Raw genomic sequence first — 16735 nt, 5'->3', positions numbered from 1 at the left:
TACACCAGCACACTACTTTTCTCTTCCAAGAGAATACTTATAGTCAATGGTATATTTGATCTATCATTGCATTGTACTATATTTCTATTTAGGTTGGTGGCCCTGTCTCATGGGTCTTTGGATAAAAGTTACTACTTCCAGTATAAAGTTTGTGTCGCCTATTTCAAGACCGCTGTTCCTGCCAGAGTTTTAGGATGCCACACTAGCCTCTGAACATGATCAGTGGAAAAATCAAATAGCTACTCTTTTGCTTTAGTCAGGACAAAATTAGGATCTATAAATACTTGGATGGTTGTTGAGGGAATAATATAAGTGCTGGTGAAGCCCCTACACTGTCATATTATCAACCAGCCAATCGTCCTTAGACTTATTAAATCATTATTTTATCAAATGAAGTCATTTCTCAAAATAATCCTACCAATTTAATATCTTTGTTGTTAATTGTTAACAAATCACGAAAATGTTTTGCGACTTAAATTTTAAAGAAAACTTGTTTGCTTGGCTCTTTTAGGTTATTTGTAAGTCAGATACCCCTACGGGAGATGTATTGCTTGATGAAGCCTTGAAACATATTAAGGAAACACAGCCTCCAGAAGCTGTACAAAGTTGGATTGAACTTCTTAGTGGTGAGTTGGCCAAAATCCCCATGATGGTGCACTATACAGGAACTCGAATGTCAAACCAAACTGATTAAAGTGGAAACCCGTTCATTTGAAATATCATGCTATTGTTAATATATACTTTTTATTATCGAAGCAGTATATTCTTTTTTAAACTGCAATTTGATAAATGTTTGAGTGCAACCAAGAGTTGAGAGGGATGTTCCACAGTCCCTTTTGGTTGATGGAATCAAAGGGGCTATTGTGAGGCAAAAAAGGCCACGTAGAGTGGCGTTTACTGATCCCTCCATTTCTCCTGGTCGACGAGCGGTAAAGACCATTTCCATCATGTTTCTAGCTGGACAGAATTCAATCTGATTCAGGAAGCAATGCTCCAGCAATTTGTTTTCTTTTCAAAATGAACTTTTCATAAAAGTGTATACAAGTACAACATACAAAAAAAAACCTTAATTGTTTTCTTTACCTTTATAATGTTGTTAAGTTTATAAATTCTTAATGTTTGGCAGCTCTTACATTTGTAGCGTTATCATATTCATTCTATAAGAACACATTGCCAACCCATATCGAGCCATCTTGGGGAGCGGCTGCTAACCAGCAGCCGTCCGTTTACTTCGCTTTTAAAAAAGGTTTTTAGTACGTCCTGTGTTTCGTCCGTTGGAGAAATTGACTTTTTAATGTGGGGGGTAGGGGGCAATTTTACTTCTAGGTCCCTACCTGGTCGGTGAGGCAGCTTTTTCTCCGGGCTGCCCGTCGACCTGTCCTCGTGGCCTACCAGCGGGCTTGGAGCGCCGTTTCCTGGCGGGGACCGCCCAGCACCTCGGCCTCGGTGGCGGCGCAGCGCTGGGGCGCTGTCGCGGAGCGGAGCGGGCGATGCCTTGCCTGGGTCGCCGCGCTGGATCAACGCGCTGGAGCTCCGGTGAGCTGTGTCCGCCGTGTTCGACACCTCCGGGCTGCGGGTCTGCGGAGCGGAGCGGGCGGCGCCGATTTCAACATCGGGAGCCTGGGAGGTCCAGGCCGGCGCGGCCTTGTCGGCTTCGGAAGCCGCGGTCTCCAGCTAGGAAGCGGCCATTCCAGGTGGCCCAGCCGCTGAGAGGACTCTCCCGACGCCGGGGCAAGATCACCCGGTGAGAACGGCCAGGAACATCGGGCCTCCGTAGAGGCAATTGCGGTGGCCTCAATAGGCCTGACTTTGGGTGAACTTGGGGTTGGGGACTAGACATCGTGCCTTCCCCCACAGTGGTATCCATTGTGGTGGGATGATTTTTTTTTTTTGTCTGTAAGTAATCCTGTTAGTCTTTGTCCAAGATGGCTGTCGGAAGGGAGAGTGGACGCTGGCGCGCTTTAGCTGCCGCTGCTCTCTTTTCACATTGTGTTTTTGATTTTTTGTTTTTGGACTGAATTCTGTTTTTAATTTGTGTTTCTGTGATGTCTTTATTATTTATTTTATTCTGATTATATGTTTTTTATTCCTGTTAATCTCTGTAAAGTGTCCTTGAGATTTCTGAAAGGCGCCCAAAAGTAAAATTTATTATTATTATTATATGGCACTCTTTGGGCGATAAAAGATTTATATATTTGAAAGGCTTTTATACAGGACTTAGTCTCTCAATGGTTTATGGCAGTAGGATAGTTGACTCCAGTCCTTCCCCACTAGGTTGTTGCATTTGTTGCACCAAGCTTTAGTGCATTCCACGGCACGTACTCCTGCATCCTGGAATGTGCATGTTTGCAACGTTCCCATCTGGATATTTTGTAGTAAGGGAAGATCACAAGTTTTGGGCAGATCATAGTGCATTTTTCATTGAGTTGATGATTTCCCATCAGCACCTCATATATATATTTTTGTTTAGTTTATTGTTACGTGTACTGGGGAAAACCTGATTACAAATGCTTTCTTTGGTTTCTATTTGGGCCACTCACCTCCTGACCTGATCATCATGTTTGAAGTTGATGCAAACATAGCTGCCAAGCAGCATCAGCAGTGGGAGATGGACTGTCGTGTTTCGGGTCGGGGCTCAGTAACTGCCGTGTTACCATGTTGCCCTTTTGTACCTTACAAGTCAAGGCAATGACCGTCTTCAACCGATAAAGGATTAATCATATCTCAACATTCAGTAGCAATACCATTTTTGAATCCACCATCATCAATGTCCAGGGAGCTGGACACATCCTCTCTCCCTTTTTCAGCATTGAGACATGGAGCTTTATAGCATGGAAATTGTCCTTCCGATCAACCTGTCCATGCTGACCAAGTTACTTGCCCTACTTGCCTGTGTCTGGGCCATATCTCTCCAAACCTTTCTTATCCATGTTTGTCACTTCCAACAAATATTTGGTCATAATGCACAACATCTTCACGTGCTGTGTCAAGTTTATTGGCATTCTTATGAATTACCTTGGAATATTCTGCATTTTAATGGCACTGTATAAATGCAGGTTGGTTTTGTCAGATGATGTCAGATGAAATTTTGTTTGCACAATACTCTGCACTTGCAGTTGTGTCCACATGATGTCACCATAAGCCAGGTTATTTATCGGAAGATGTTCTATGTGATCTTGCCAGATTCATAGAAATTTACAGCACAAACGCATGCTATTCAACTGGGATGCATTGTAAGAGAAAAAAAGTTGATTAGAATTGATGGGATTAATTACATCTGCAAGATTACAGACTTATGATGTATGGTTACATAGTTTGTTACAATTTTATCTTGTTGTGATCTACCTGGAAATGTGCTTTTAAAACTCTTACCTCCTTAAACCTGTCCATCTCATAACACCTGCAATAACAGCAACAAATTGCTGGCTGAGAGTGCATCATCACTGGCTGAAGTCATATAAATTACTGGAAACTCAATGATAGACACAAAATGCTGGAGTAACTCAGTGGGACAGGCAGCATCTCAGGAGAGAAGGAATGGGTGACGTTTTGGGTCGAGACCCTTCTTCAGATTCAAATTTGAAACTCTCATTTGGGGAGAACACACTGGCCATACAACAAAAATTGAATTGAATACATTTTCCTTTTTATAGTTTTGCACCGTACATTGCATTTAAAACCGTAACACATTTCTCAAGAATGTCTATTTACTCAACACAGTCTCCTGTCACCCATAACTTTATTAGGGACCACAGCCACACTAAACAGTCCAAAGTGATCAAACTCTGCAATCTTGCTGTGCCTAGATGTGAACTGTGTTGGACAGTTAAACAACTAATGGGAAGTACCTGTTCTTAGCAAGGGCATGAGCCAGCATGTGAGAGATGAAGCATAAGTGACCACATTTAGTCGGAAATGCTTTGGAAGTACTTTGTCAATCTGAGACCTGTATCAGTAGTCAATTTTAACTCAATTAAGTGAAAACACTTTCTCATTACTATCCTATTATAGCTTCAACTGACGGTGGAACTGAGATTAACATCTTGGAAAAAAAAATAGTGTTTTCTAATTACGCATGGGTATATTTTGTTTTTGAAGGCCACAGTTGAGTGTTTTTTTGGTTTTTGCCTTTGTTACTGTTTAAAATGTTGGCAGATTTCTTAAACAAATTTGACAATGACACAAATTTGAGTGACTTGTAAGTAGAAGCAATGTTTCATTGTTGTCTCTGCCATTTAACTTAATATCTGGCATCATAAATGTTACTACGGCACTACCTCCCTAAATGACATATTTGTTGGTGTTCTTTTTTGCAGATTGGTCAGTATTATTTAGTCTTGTACCTGTAGCCACTGTAGGAGCATGACATTGCAAGAAGGCACAGTGTCCACTGCTTTCTCAGCTTATCTAGGTGTAGATGACTTGTCCCTTGCCCATGTTATCTGTATGTTGACAATTTTAATATTAAAAGTGATATGTCATGGAGGCACAGCATATTGAATGTATATGCTGAGAAACTGGTTTTAATCAGACTAACCTTGATGTTTATAGAAATCTGAAGCTGTAGAATAATTGAAATTTAGGGCATAGAAGCGGGCCATTTGGCACGTGTCTGGCAGCCCAAAATGGAGTAAAATTAGATTACTCCCACTCTTTACTTGACTATATTTTTTGTTTCTTATTAAGAGATCTGATCATTATTTATCCTTGTATTCTATTTATACAATTTGTTTTATTGCTCAAAAGAACCACAAGGGCAGCATGATGTGGTGAGTGTTTTTATCATGCTTTATTTGAAACTAGATCAAATGCTCTCTTAAATTTTGGCTCGTCTTAAAGCTGTTTGGATTGATCTTGGACTCCATGATAATAAAATGAACAAATACCCCCAAAAAGCCCCCTTATTTGATTTTCTTCATGGCACACAGAAATAAATTGGAACTTGGTAATATATCAGAATATGTGATCTTCTAAGTTCTAATTACAAAATTTACTTCAAATGCCAACTTTGATATAACCATATAACCATATAACAATTACAGCACGGAAACAGGCCATCTCGGCCCTACAAGTCCGTGCCAAACAACTTTTTTCCCTTAGTCCCACCTGCCTGCACTCATACCATAACCCTCCATTCCCTTCTCATTCATATGCCTATCCAATTTATTTTTAAATGATACCAACGAACCTGCCGCCACCACTTCCACTGGAAGCTCATTCCACACATCTACCACTCTCTGATTAAAGAAGTTCCCCCTCGTGTTACCCCTAAACTTCTGTCCCTTAATTCTGAAGTCATGTCCTCTTGTTTATCAACCTATCTCTGTAACTTAGTTGTTGAAACCCAGGCAACATTCTAGTAAATCTCCTCTGTACTCTCTCTATTTTGTTGACATCCTTCCTATAATTGGGCGACCAAAATTGTACACCATACTCCAGATTTGGTCTCACCAATGCCTTGTACAATTTTAACATTACATCCCAGCTTCTATACTCAATGCTCTGATTTATAAAGGCTAGCATACCAAAAGCTTTCTTTACCACCCTATCTACATGAGATTCCACCTTCAAGGAACTACGCACGGTTATTCCCAGATCCCTCTGTTCAACTGTATTCTTCAATTCCCTACCATTTACCATGTACGTCCTATTTTGATTTGTCCTGCCAAGGTGTAGCACCTCACATTTATCAGCATTAAACTCCATCTGCCATCTTTCAGCCCATTTTTCCAAATGACCTAAATCACTCTGTAGACTTTGGAAATCCTCTTCATTATCCACAACACCCCCTATCTTGGTATCATCTGCATACTTACTAATCCAATTTACCACCCCTTCATCCAGATCATTGATGTACATGACAAACAACAAAGGACACAACACAGATCCCTGAGGCACCCCACTAGTCACCTGCCTCCAACCCGACAAACAGCCATCCACCATTACCCTCTGGCTTCTCCCATTCAGCCACTGTTGAATCCATTTTGCTATTCCTGCATTTATACCCAACAGTTGAACCTTCTTAACCAACCTTCCATGAGGAACCTTGTCAAAGGCCTTACTAAAGTCCATATAGACAACATCCACTGCTTTACCCTCGTCAATTTCCCTAGTAACCTCTTCCAAAAATTCAAGAAGATTAGTCAAACATGACCTTCCAGGCACGAATCCATGTTGACTGTTCCTAATCAGACCCTGTTTATCCAGATGCTTATATATATTATCTCTAAGTATCTTTTCCATTAATTTGCCCACCACTGAAGTCAAACTAACAGGTCTATAATTGATAGGTTTACTCTTAGAACCCTTTTTAAACAATGGAACAACATGCGCAGTACGCCAATCCTCGGGGACTATTCCCGTTTCTAATGACATTTGAAATATTTCTGTCATAGCCCCGGCTATTTCTACACTAACTTCCCACAATGTCCTAGGGAATATCCTGTCAGGACCTGGAGACTTATCCACTTTTATATTTCTCAAAAGTGTCAGTACTTCCTCTTCTTTGAATCTCATAGTTTCCATAGCTACTCTACTAGTTTCCCTTACCTCACATAATTCAATATCCTTCTCCTTGGTGAATACCGAAGAAAAGAAATTGTTCAATATCTCCCCCATCTCTTTTGGCTCTGCAGATAGCTGTCCACTCTGTCTCTCCAATGGACCAATTTTATCCCTCGTTATCCTTTTCCTATTAATATAGCTGTAGAAACCCTTTGGATTTACTTTCACCTTACTTGCCAAAGCAACCTCATATCTTCTTTTAGCTTTTATAATTTCTTTCTTAAGATTCTTTTTACATTCCTTATACTCCTCAAGCACCTCATTTATTTCATGCTGCCTATAATTATTGTAGATCTCCCTCTTTTTCCGAAGAAGATGTCCAATTTCCCTTGAAAATCAGGGCGCTTTGACAGGGAGAATACTGATGTGCCTTCCCGATCCCCCATTCGCTGCGATGGCATTTCAGTCTCAGTCACAGAGGCCGATGTCAGGAAATCCTTCAGAGGGGTGAACCCCCGAAAAGCACCTGGTCCTGATGGTATACCCGGCCGTGTTCTAAAAACCTGTGCGGACCAACTGGCGGGAGTTTTTACGGACATTTTCAATCTCTCACTTCTGAGGTCTGAGGTCCCCACCTGCTTTAAAAGGGCATCAATTATACCGGTGCCCAAGAAGAGTAAGGTGACATGCCTCAATGACTATCGACCAGTGGCACTAACGCCGGTGGTGATGAAGTGCTTTGAGAGGATGATCATGGAGCAAATCAACTCCTACATCGACAAAAACCTGGACCCACTGCAGTTCGCGTACCGCCACAACAGATCAACGGTGGATGCGATCTCGCTGGCCCTCCACTCCGCACTGGACCACTTGGACAACAAAAACTCATATGTCAGGCTGTTATTCATTGATTACAGCTCGGCATTTAACACAATCATCCCCTCCAAACTGGTTACCAAACTCGCAGAACTGGGTCTCTGCGCATCCCTCTGCAACTGGATCCTCGACTTCCTCGTCCACAGACCACAGTCTGTTCGTATTGGTGGAAATGTGTCAGCCTCAATAACAATCAGCACGGGAGCACCTCAAGGCTGCGTGCTCAGCCCCCTGCTGTACTCACTCTATACCCATGACTGCGTAGCGAACCACAGTGCGAACTCCATCATCAAGTTCGCTGACGACACCACTATTGTGGGGCGTATCACTGATGGGGATGAGTCAGAGTACAGAAGAGAGATCGAGCAACTGTCCATATGGTGCCAGCGCAATAACCTGGCCCTCAACACCAGCAAAACCAAGGAACTGATTGTGGACTTTGGAAGGAGTAGGAGGGGGACCCACAGCCCCATTTATATCAACGGGTCGATGGTTGAAAGGGTCAAGAGCTTCAAATTCCTGGGCGTGCACATCTCTGAAGATCTTTCCTGGTCCGAGAACACTAATGCAATCATCAAAAAAGCACATCAGCGCCTCTACTTCCTGAGAAGATTACGGAGAGTCGGATTGTCAAGGAAGACTCTCTCTAACTTCTACAGGTGCACAGTCGAGAGCATGCTGACCGGTTGCATCGTGGCTTGGTTCGGCAATTTGAGCGCCCTGGAAAGGAAAAGACTACAAAAAGTAGTAAACACTGCCCAGTCCATCATCGGCTCTGAACTTCCTTCCATCGAGGGGATCTATCGCAGTCGCTGCCTCAAAAAGGCTGGCAGTATCATGAAAGACCCACACCATCCTGGCCACGCACTCATCTCCCTGCTACCTTCAGGTAGAAGGTACAGGAGCCTGAAGACTGCAACAACCAGGTTCAGGAATAGTTACTTCCCCTCAGCCATCAGGCTATTAAACCTGGCTCGGACAAAACTCTGATTATTACCAACCACTTTCTGTTATTTGCACTATCAGTTTATTTATTCATGTGTGTATATATTTATATCATGGTATATGGACACATTTATCTGTTTTGTAGTAAATGCCTACTATTTTCTGTGTGCTTAAGCAAAGCAAGAATTTCATTGTCCTATACAGGGACACATGACAATAAACTAACTTGAACTTGAACTTTCCAATTTTTACTGTTTCCTTTCATCCGAACAGGAACATAAAGATTCTGTACTCTTAAAATTTCCCCTTTAAATGTCCTCCATTTCTCTTCTACATCTTTCCCATAAAACAAAATGTCCCAGTTCACTCCTTTTAAATCATCTCGCATCTCATCAAAGTTAGCCTGTCTCCAATCAAAAATCTCAACCCTAGGTCCAGTTCTGACCTTCTCCATAATTATATTGAAACTAATGGTATTGTGATCACTGGACCCGAAGTGCTCCCCAACGCATACCTCCGCCACCTGTCCCGTCTCATTTCCTAACAGGAGGTCCAGCACTGCCCCTCCTCTAGTAGGTACCTCTATGTATTGCTGCAAAAAACTATCCTGCACACATTTTACAAACTCCAAACCATCCAGCCCATTTACAGAATGTGCTTCCCAGTCTATGTGTGGAAAGTTGAAATCTCCCACAATCACTACCTTGTGCTTACTACTAATATCTGCTATCTCCTTACATATTTGCTCTTCCAATTCTCGTTCCCCATTTGGCGGTCTATAATACACCCCTATAAGTGTTGCTACACCTTTCCCACTTCTCAGTTCCACCCAAATAGCCTCCCTAGATGAGCCCTCCAATCTATCCTGCCAAAGCACTGCTGTAATACCTTCCCTGACTAGCAATGCAACACCTCCACCTCTTGCCCCTCCAATTCTATCACACCTGAAGCAACGAAATCCTGGAATATTTAGTTTCCAATCACAGCCCTCCTGCAACCATGTTTCACTGATCGCCACAACATCATACTTCCAGGTGTCTATCCAGACTCTAAGCTCATCCACCTTTCTTACAATGCTCCTAGCATTAAAATATGCACATTTAAGAAACCCCCCGTCTCTTATTCTCTGTTTATTTCCTTTTTTTTCTTTCTCCTCTTGTGTCCGAGTGCTTCCCTTTTCTGCTTCCTGCCTCCCATTCTGTCTACTAGCTTTCTCTATTTGAGTCCCTCGCCCCAACCATTCTAGTTTAAAGTCTCCCCAGTGGCCTTTGCAAATTTCCCCGCCAGGATATTGGTCCCCCTCGGGTTCAAGTGCAACCCATCCTTTCTGTACAGGTTCCACCTTCCCCAAAAGAAGTCCCAATGATCCAGAAACTTGAATCCCTGCCCTCTGCACCAGTCTTTCAGCCACGCATTTATCCTCCACCTCGCTCCATTCCTACTCTCACTGTCGCGTGGCACAGGCAGTAATCCTGAGATTGTTACCTTTTTGGTCCTTTTCCTTAACTCTCCTCCCAACTCCCTAAATCCTCCCTTCAGGACCTCTTCCCTTTTTTTACCTATGTCATTGGTACCATTATGTACCACGACCTCAGGCTCCTCTCCCATGTGATTTCAGGATATCTTGGATGCATTGAGACACGTCCAAGACCTTGGCACCAGGGAGGCAGACCACCATCCTGGTCTCCCGACTGCATCCACAGAATCGCCTATCCGACCCCCTAACAATAGAGTCCCCAATTACTATTGCCCTCTTCTTTTTTTCCCTACCTTTCGGAGCAACAGGGCCGGTCTCTGTGCTGGAGGCCCGTCTGCTCTCGCTACCCCCAGGTAGGCTGTCACCCCCATCCATACTCAAACAGGAGTACTTATTTGCAAGGTGTACCGACATTGGAGTACTCACTCGTTCCTGCCTCTGCCCCTTGCCCTTCCTTAGCGTGACCCACATGTCTCTCTCCCGTGGTTTTGGAGTGACCACCTCCCTATAACTCCCCTCTATGACCTCCTCACTCTCCCTGACCAGACAGAGGTCATCGAGCTGCTGCTCCAGGATCCTAATACGGTCCCTTAGGAGCCCCATCTCTCTGCACCTGGTGCAGATGTGGACGTCTGGAGGGCCATCCGACACCATGACCTCCCACATCTGACATCCAGAACAGTACACTGCTCTGACTGTCATTCTCTCGCCTTACCCTGGATCCGATACCAGTATAATACAATAGAAACTGCTGGGAGAAATCAGCAGGTATCTGACTCACAAACAGCTGCTCCCTCTTGACCTTTAAACTGCACCTTTATTATATAAACAAAAAGCACTGTACCTTTAGCCCACTGTACCCTTGGCTCACTGTACCTTTACTAAAGCACTGTACCTTTAGCCCACTGTACCCTTGGCTCACTGTACCTTTACTAAAGTACTGTACCTTTAACCTGAAAGCAGAAATGCTAACCTGAGGTTGCACACAATCAGCTGCTTCCTCCAGTCTGCTTCTGCCAATCAGCGGCTTCCACCAGAACCCTCCCTATGAAGTGTGGAACGTTACAGATTTCGGTAAAAGTCCTGACCCTCCTCCACTCGCTCCAACGGTCCCGGGCCTCTGTGAAAGAAAGCCCCGCGCCCGATTTATATACTCACCGCCCTGACCCTCCTCCACTCGCTCCAACGGTCCCGGGCCTCTGTGAAACAAAGCCCCGCGCTCGATTTATATACTCACCGCCTTGACCCTCCTCCACTCGCTCCAACGGTCCCGGGCCTCTGTGAAAGAAAGCGCCGCGCCCAATTTATATACTCACCGCCCTGACCCTCCTCCACTCGCTCCAACGGTCCCGGGCCTCTGTGAAAGAAAGCCCCGCGCTCGATTTATATACTCACCGCCCTGACCCTCCTCCACTCGCTCCAACGGTTCCCGGGCCTCTGTGAAAGAAAGCAGATATAAGGCAGCTGGGTGAAAAAATCTGAAACTGAATCGAGTAAGAATTTTGTACAATTCTAACTTTTTAATTCATGAGTAGTTTCTTGTTAGGAGTTAGTTAACTGACCTGAATTAAGTATTAGCAAAAAAAAAAACCTCTCTTGAGACATTTGAAATGTTTAGTTTGAACTGAGCTTTCCAAAACTCAATTTTAAAACAATAAGTATAAGCAATTCAGTTGAAAATAAATCATGTGTTCTACTGAGGTATTGGAGTTGCAAATAGAACTGCTTTTATGCTATCATCCAAATTTAAAAAGCAATTTCACTTGCACAAAGCCTGCTTTGAATCATAGAATCATGGATTTTTTTCATGAAAGAGGAGACTGTTTGATTCATACTCGCTTCATGTAGAGCAATTTATTGTACCTCATTCTTGAGTTATTTCCCTATGTTCCAAATTATTTCCCCTAAAGCACATACCTGATACCTTTTTGAAAGCCCTGATTGATTGTTTGGTCCAACCTTATGGGCAGTGAGTTTCATTCCATTGAGTGCAAATGTTTTCCCTTGTGCCTCCCTATCTTTTGCCCATTGTTTAAATTGTGTTCACCCAGTTTTTGAAATATTTTTTATGGGAACAGGCCTTCACAATTAAAAAAAAAAAGTTAATGATTTGGAATACCTTAACCTTTACTCCAGTGAGAACAGCTCAAGCTTCTCCAGTGTAGCTGTACAGTGAATCCCACATCTTTGGAATAATTATTATAAATATCTTCACCCTTTCCAGGACTTTTGGATCTTTTATAAAATGTGGTGACCAAAATTGAGCATAGTAACTTTATAACTTAGTGTCTTATCCAATATTTTAAGATCAGCATAAATTCCTTGTGTTTTTTTCTGTGCTTCTATATATGAAGCCCAGCATTCTGTACTCTTTACTTGCTATTTAATGCATATAAACAATCTGTTGTCTTACTCTATCTCATACATGTTGTTCAGTGATCAGTTCGAGTAACCCAATAGTATATTTCTTGCTTGTCGAATCTATCAGTCCTAACCCGAAATTTATCTATCCATTTTCTCCAGAGATGCTGCTTGATCTGCAGAGTTACTGCAGCACTCTGTGTCCTTCTTAATGGAATCTATCCCTGTTTGCCAAAAGACCTATTTTTTCCCTCCAGTATTGACACGCCACCTTTTTTCTTCCTTATTTCCCGGAATACAAAGAAACAAGATTTGCACAGTTTTTTTGACCCATTGTTTTTGCTATTGCCAAAACATCATATTCCTACGTTGCTATTTGTTGCTGCAGTGCACCAATCTTCTCTGCGTCTTTGTGCGCACATCTAATCCAGTCTTTGTTTTTCTCATCGTCTCACATTGTTGGCTTCCACCCAAAACAGTCCAACTTCTTACTCTGAGGCTATCTGGAACACCTACTCCATTATGCAGCTTGTTACACTCCTCCCGTTTACACGTGGTTTTGCTCATTCTTCTGCCAATTTAGATTAAACATTTCCCAGACACACCAGCGGACCCTATGAGGACAATGCTTATTTTTAAATATCTGTGTAAGGAACATCTAACTGAAGATGGGCAAATAAGATCCAGAATCAAGGCACATTTCTTTGCACTCACTTTATAAGTAGCATTCAGAATCAAACACTAAACTAAATGGTGCTTGTTTTGGCCTCAACTGGCACATAATTTAATGAGTATTAGGCTCGGGCTTAACGTCCTATATTAAGAATATGCCAGAAAAACAACAGATTTAGAAAAATATTCAACCAGGGATCTTGCTATGAGTTAGTAATTGTATTTTTAAATATTAGTAATTCTTGATTATTTATGTTATAGTACTGTAAATTCAAATTTACAAACTCATTTATTTGTTACCGGTTAAACTTGTCCTTAGTATTGTGCTTTCTGGAAGCTAGTATATCAGAACATTTTTTTCTTGTTATGCAAGAATGACTAGCATAGGATTTGACCCTAATCACTGTTCCTTTGCACCGCACTAAGAAGCTTGTCAATACTCAAAAGTGCACAAACGACCTCTCAAATAAATGATACATCAGAAAAGTAAGCTCACTATCCTGTAAATGATACCGAAAAATGTGGTAATGGAGTTTCTTTAACTTCTTTAATAATGTAAATTATAAAACTGATGTTGGAAAGTGAGTTAATAAAAGCTTATCTGCAGAATTTAAATTTCAGTAGACGGAAATTTATTTCATTGTAATTTTCCAAATTTCAAATACAAGTAATTTGTCAAGTAACCCAGATAAACGATAATTTAAAGATTACGGTTAAAATAAAAGTATGGGTAGGTTTAAGATCCGATGGCATGAATTGAAAAGACAGTGTCCTATTTCATTGCATTATCTTCGGTTCCTTCCAATGATTCAAATATTTTTCAAAATGGAAGGAGTGCATCTGATAAAGTAACCCTGTATGCAATGTTAATTTGTTCCTGCTTTATTTAAGTTATTTTGTAAACCTATGTATTTGAAATCAAATGTTAAAATGTTGGTGGATTTTTGGACATTTCAACATTTTTCAGATTAACGGTATGTGAACGTTATGTATTTCTAAAAGCTGTACAATTCATTCCAGCTCTTTCAGGCACAGGTATTAATTAAGCTTTTTTTCTTTTCTCTTTACACCTTAAGGTGAAACATGGAATCCATTAAAGCTACACTATCAGTTAAGAAATGTCCGTGAGCGATTGGCTAAAAATCTAGTGGAGAAAGGTGTACTGACCACAGAGAAACAGAACTTCCTGCTGTTTGACATGACAACGCATCCTCTTACCAACAATGTTATCAAGCAGCGTCTCATCAAAAAAGTGCAGGAAGCAGTTCTGGATAAATGGGTGAATGACCCTCATCGGATGGACAAGCGCTTGCTTGCCCTCATTTACTTAGCGCATGCCTCAGACGTACTGGAGAATGCTTTTGCCCCTCTCCTAGATGAACATTATGACTTGGCCATGAAAAGAGTACGGCAGCTGCTGGACTTGGATCCTGAAGTTGAATCTATGAAGTCCAATACAAATGAATTGCTTTGGGCTGTAGTGGCAGCCTTTACCAAGTGAAATATATAGAATTAAATGATTATTTGCTTTCCTGTTTTTCTTCTCCCATTACAATTCTGGTTTTCAAGTTGTAATGTTCTTTCCAAGAAATTTCTTCTTTCCTTTCAAACTTGCTTAAAGATTTTGATTCCAGTCAATCTTAGAAGACTGCTTCATAAATGGCCTATGAAACGCTGCATTTCTTACAGCCAAAGAGGTACTGTATCGTTTTTGTGGCCTTTCCAATTGTCTTTCTCCTTCCCCCCCCCCCCTCTCACTATATTTAAATGATAGTGTTGAAAAGAAGTTCAAGTGCAGTTTATTCCTGATAAATTCATAACTAGTCAACCAAGATATTTTGTCTGTCAGTATTTTTATGTAATTGAAGTGAATGGGGTTGATACTTGGATCAACCATGCATTTATTTGGATTGTAAATTGCATTGTCATTTAAAACAACAGTCATAATGCATTTGGGGGTTCAAAATGGTGCACTACAAACACTAAATATCTGCCGCCTTATTACATTATTTTCTGCTATGGATGAAAACAATGTCAATCCTCCCATATTGTAATGTAAGAGAATGTGTATAGTATTTTATTTCCCATCCCACACTTTGAAAGCTAGTTACTTGACTTTCTAAAATGTTGTATGCATGGACCTCTAAATTGAAGTGAAGTTATGCAATATTAATTTGTTTCTGCGTGGCATCCACTGTATAATGCTATCAGAAATAATTTTGCATTTATCGTGAAACTAATGATCTGTTAAGACATCACTACCTACAATAGGCAGACACACAGACATGACAACCACAAAATAACTCATGGCCGAGCAGGGTAACCTTTTCTTCTGGTTCATGTCTGGGGGAAACATGAGGAAATATGTTTATTCACAATTTATATTTTCTTAGTCAAGTTCTCCAACATTGAGATTAGGTTAAAAGTACATTTTCTCCTCTTTTCAATTCTGCCTCCATATCAGGACAGAAAATGTCTCTAAAAAATGTGTAACTTCTGTTACAATTTGTAAGTTTATATGTCTTTTGTTACGTATCTACTTTTTTGTAAGACATCTCTTTTAAATTATTACATCAATTTAGTTGACAGAGGAGGCCTTCTAACAGTGATCCATAAATTCACAAATTTTAATGGAAGCAATTCTGGGATAGCTAACATTCCAGTATAGTGTGTATATAGTTCAACTTGTATATTTACCTATTCCACCCGTTTTTTGCAAGATAATGAATTGTACTCTTGTTCTCATCTGTGCTTAACCACTGATATGGTGGAAAGGGGCTTTTTTTCTGTAAAGCATGTTGAAAACTACTTTGTGATTTTGATGTATGTGAAAAAGTACCTTGCAGTTACTTGGACTCCTACATAACCTTTTATGTTATTCAATGCGAAGTCCGACTTGGTTGTAAGTCATTGTAATACATACATTTCATGTCAAAGAACGTTTGTGATCGGAAACGAGATGAGCGCATTTTTTTAAATTTCTCCGTTCTTTGGTTGCAAAATGTCCGTTTCGTTTCTTGCATAAATTGCTACTAATTTCTGTTAAAAGTTAATTTGGAAATTTTTTATAGGCAAGGCATGTGAATTGGTACAAGCAAATTCAGCCACTAATTATTAAGGGTGTTTCTTTGTGGAATAGTAAATATTCCGATTATGGCGCAAATTTTATTAGTTTTACATATAATTAGTTTCAGTATGTCATATGAAATTATTGGCTTTTTAACCTGTGAGCTCTTTCCACTGCTTGCTTTTACTGCTGCTGGTTTCACAATATTTATGTAAATAATAACAAGGAGATGATTAGCAAAAGTGATTCGTGATATATTACAAATGAATGATGGGGCTTACAGGTGTTTCTGAATTATTTTTGTTTAAGAATTCAATACAACAGTACAAAATGGTGTAGAACTGTAGATTTGAAATTAAAGGGATCCCTCATCTGTATACTAGCTTTATACTTTTCAGTTAATAAACTATGATTTTGAAAATGTCTGTAATTTGCATCATTAATCCATTTATTAATTATTATAACTGACATTTATGAAGGTGGGAATTATTTTGAAAGGTCATGCAAAAGAGCTTTATGCAGAAATGTAAGTTTTGGTGGAAATTCCTAGATTTCCATGGTCAATGTCCAAGCTTAAAATAGATTCTAACTTTTCCATTTCCATTATCTGACATGGAGATGTGATTTAGGAAAAAATAGAAACATTTGGACATGTCATTTTTATAATTTTCAATGTCTCACACATTGAAATATTAGTGTTTCGGTGAAAATTTACTTTTTCTGTAATTATTGATGTAGATCTCAATTAATTTCCAAAGGTTGTTTTTTAAATGTTGTATTTCATACCAGAAAGGAAATGAAGTATACTCCCAGAAAGGAAGCTACAACCATCT

General features: G+C 40.6%; 1 protein-coding gene across 1 annotated transcript in view; it reads left to right on the top strand.

Annotated features, from left to right (window-relative positions):
* Positions 1–16327, top strand: part of golph3 (golgi phosphoprotein 3) — a 55514-nt gene extending 39187 nt beyond the window's left edge. Inside the window, exons 3-4 of the mRNA XM_033031833.1 lie at positions 512–626; positions 13912–16327. Coding sequence (XP_032887724.1) covers positions 512–626; positions 13912–14336 — 540 coding nt within the window. The 3' untranslated portion in view covers positions 14337–16327. The remainder of the gene's footprint in view (positions 1–511; positions 627–13911) is intronic.
* The last annotated feature ends 408 nt before the right edge of the window (positions 16328–16735 follow it).

This window comes from Amblyraja radiata, chromosome 1 (assembly GCF_010909765.2).
Source record: "Amblyraja radiata isolate CabotCenter1 chromosome 1, sAmbRad1.1.pri, whole genome shotgun sequence".
NCBI classification, from domain to species: domain Eukaryota; kingdom Metazoa; phylum Chordata; class Chondrichthyes; order Rajiformes; family Rajidae; genus Amblyraja; species Amblyraja radiata.
The sequence above is the reverse complement of the archived record's forward strand: the minus strand, read 5'-3'. Positions and strand labels throughout refer to the sequence as shown.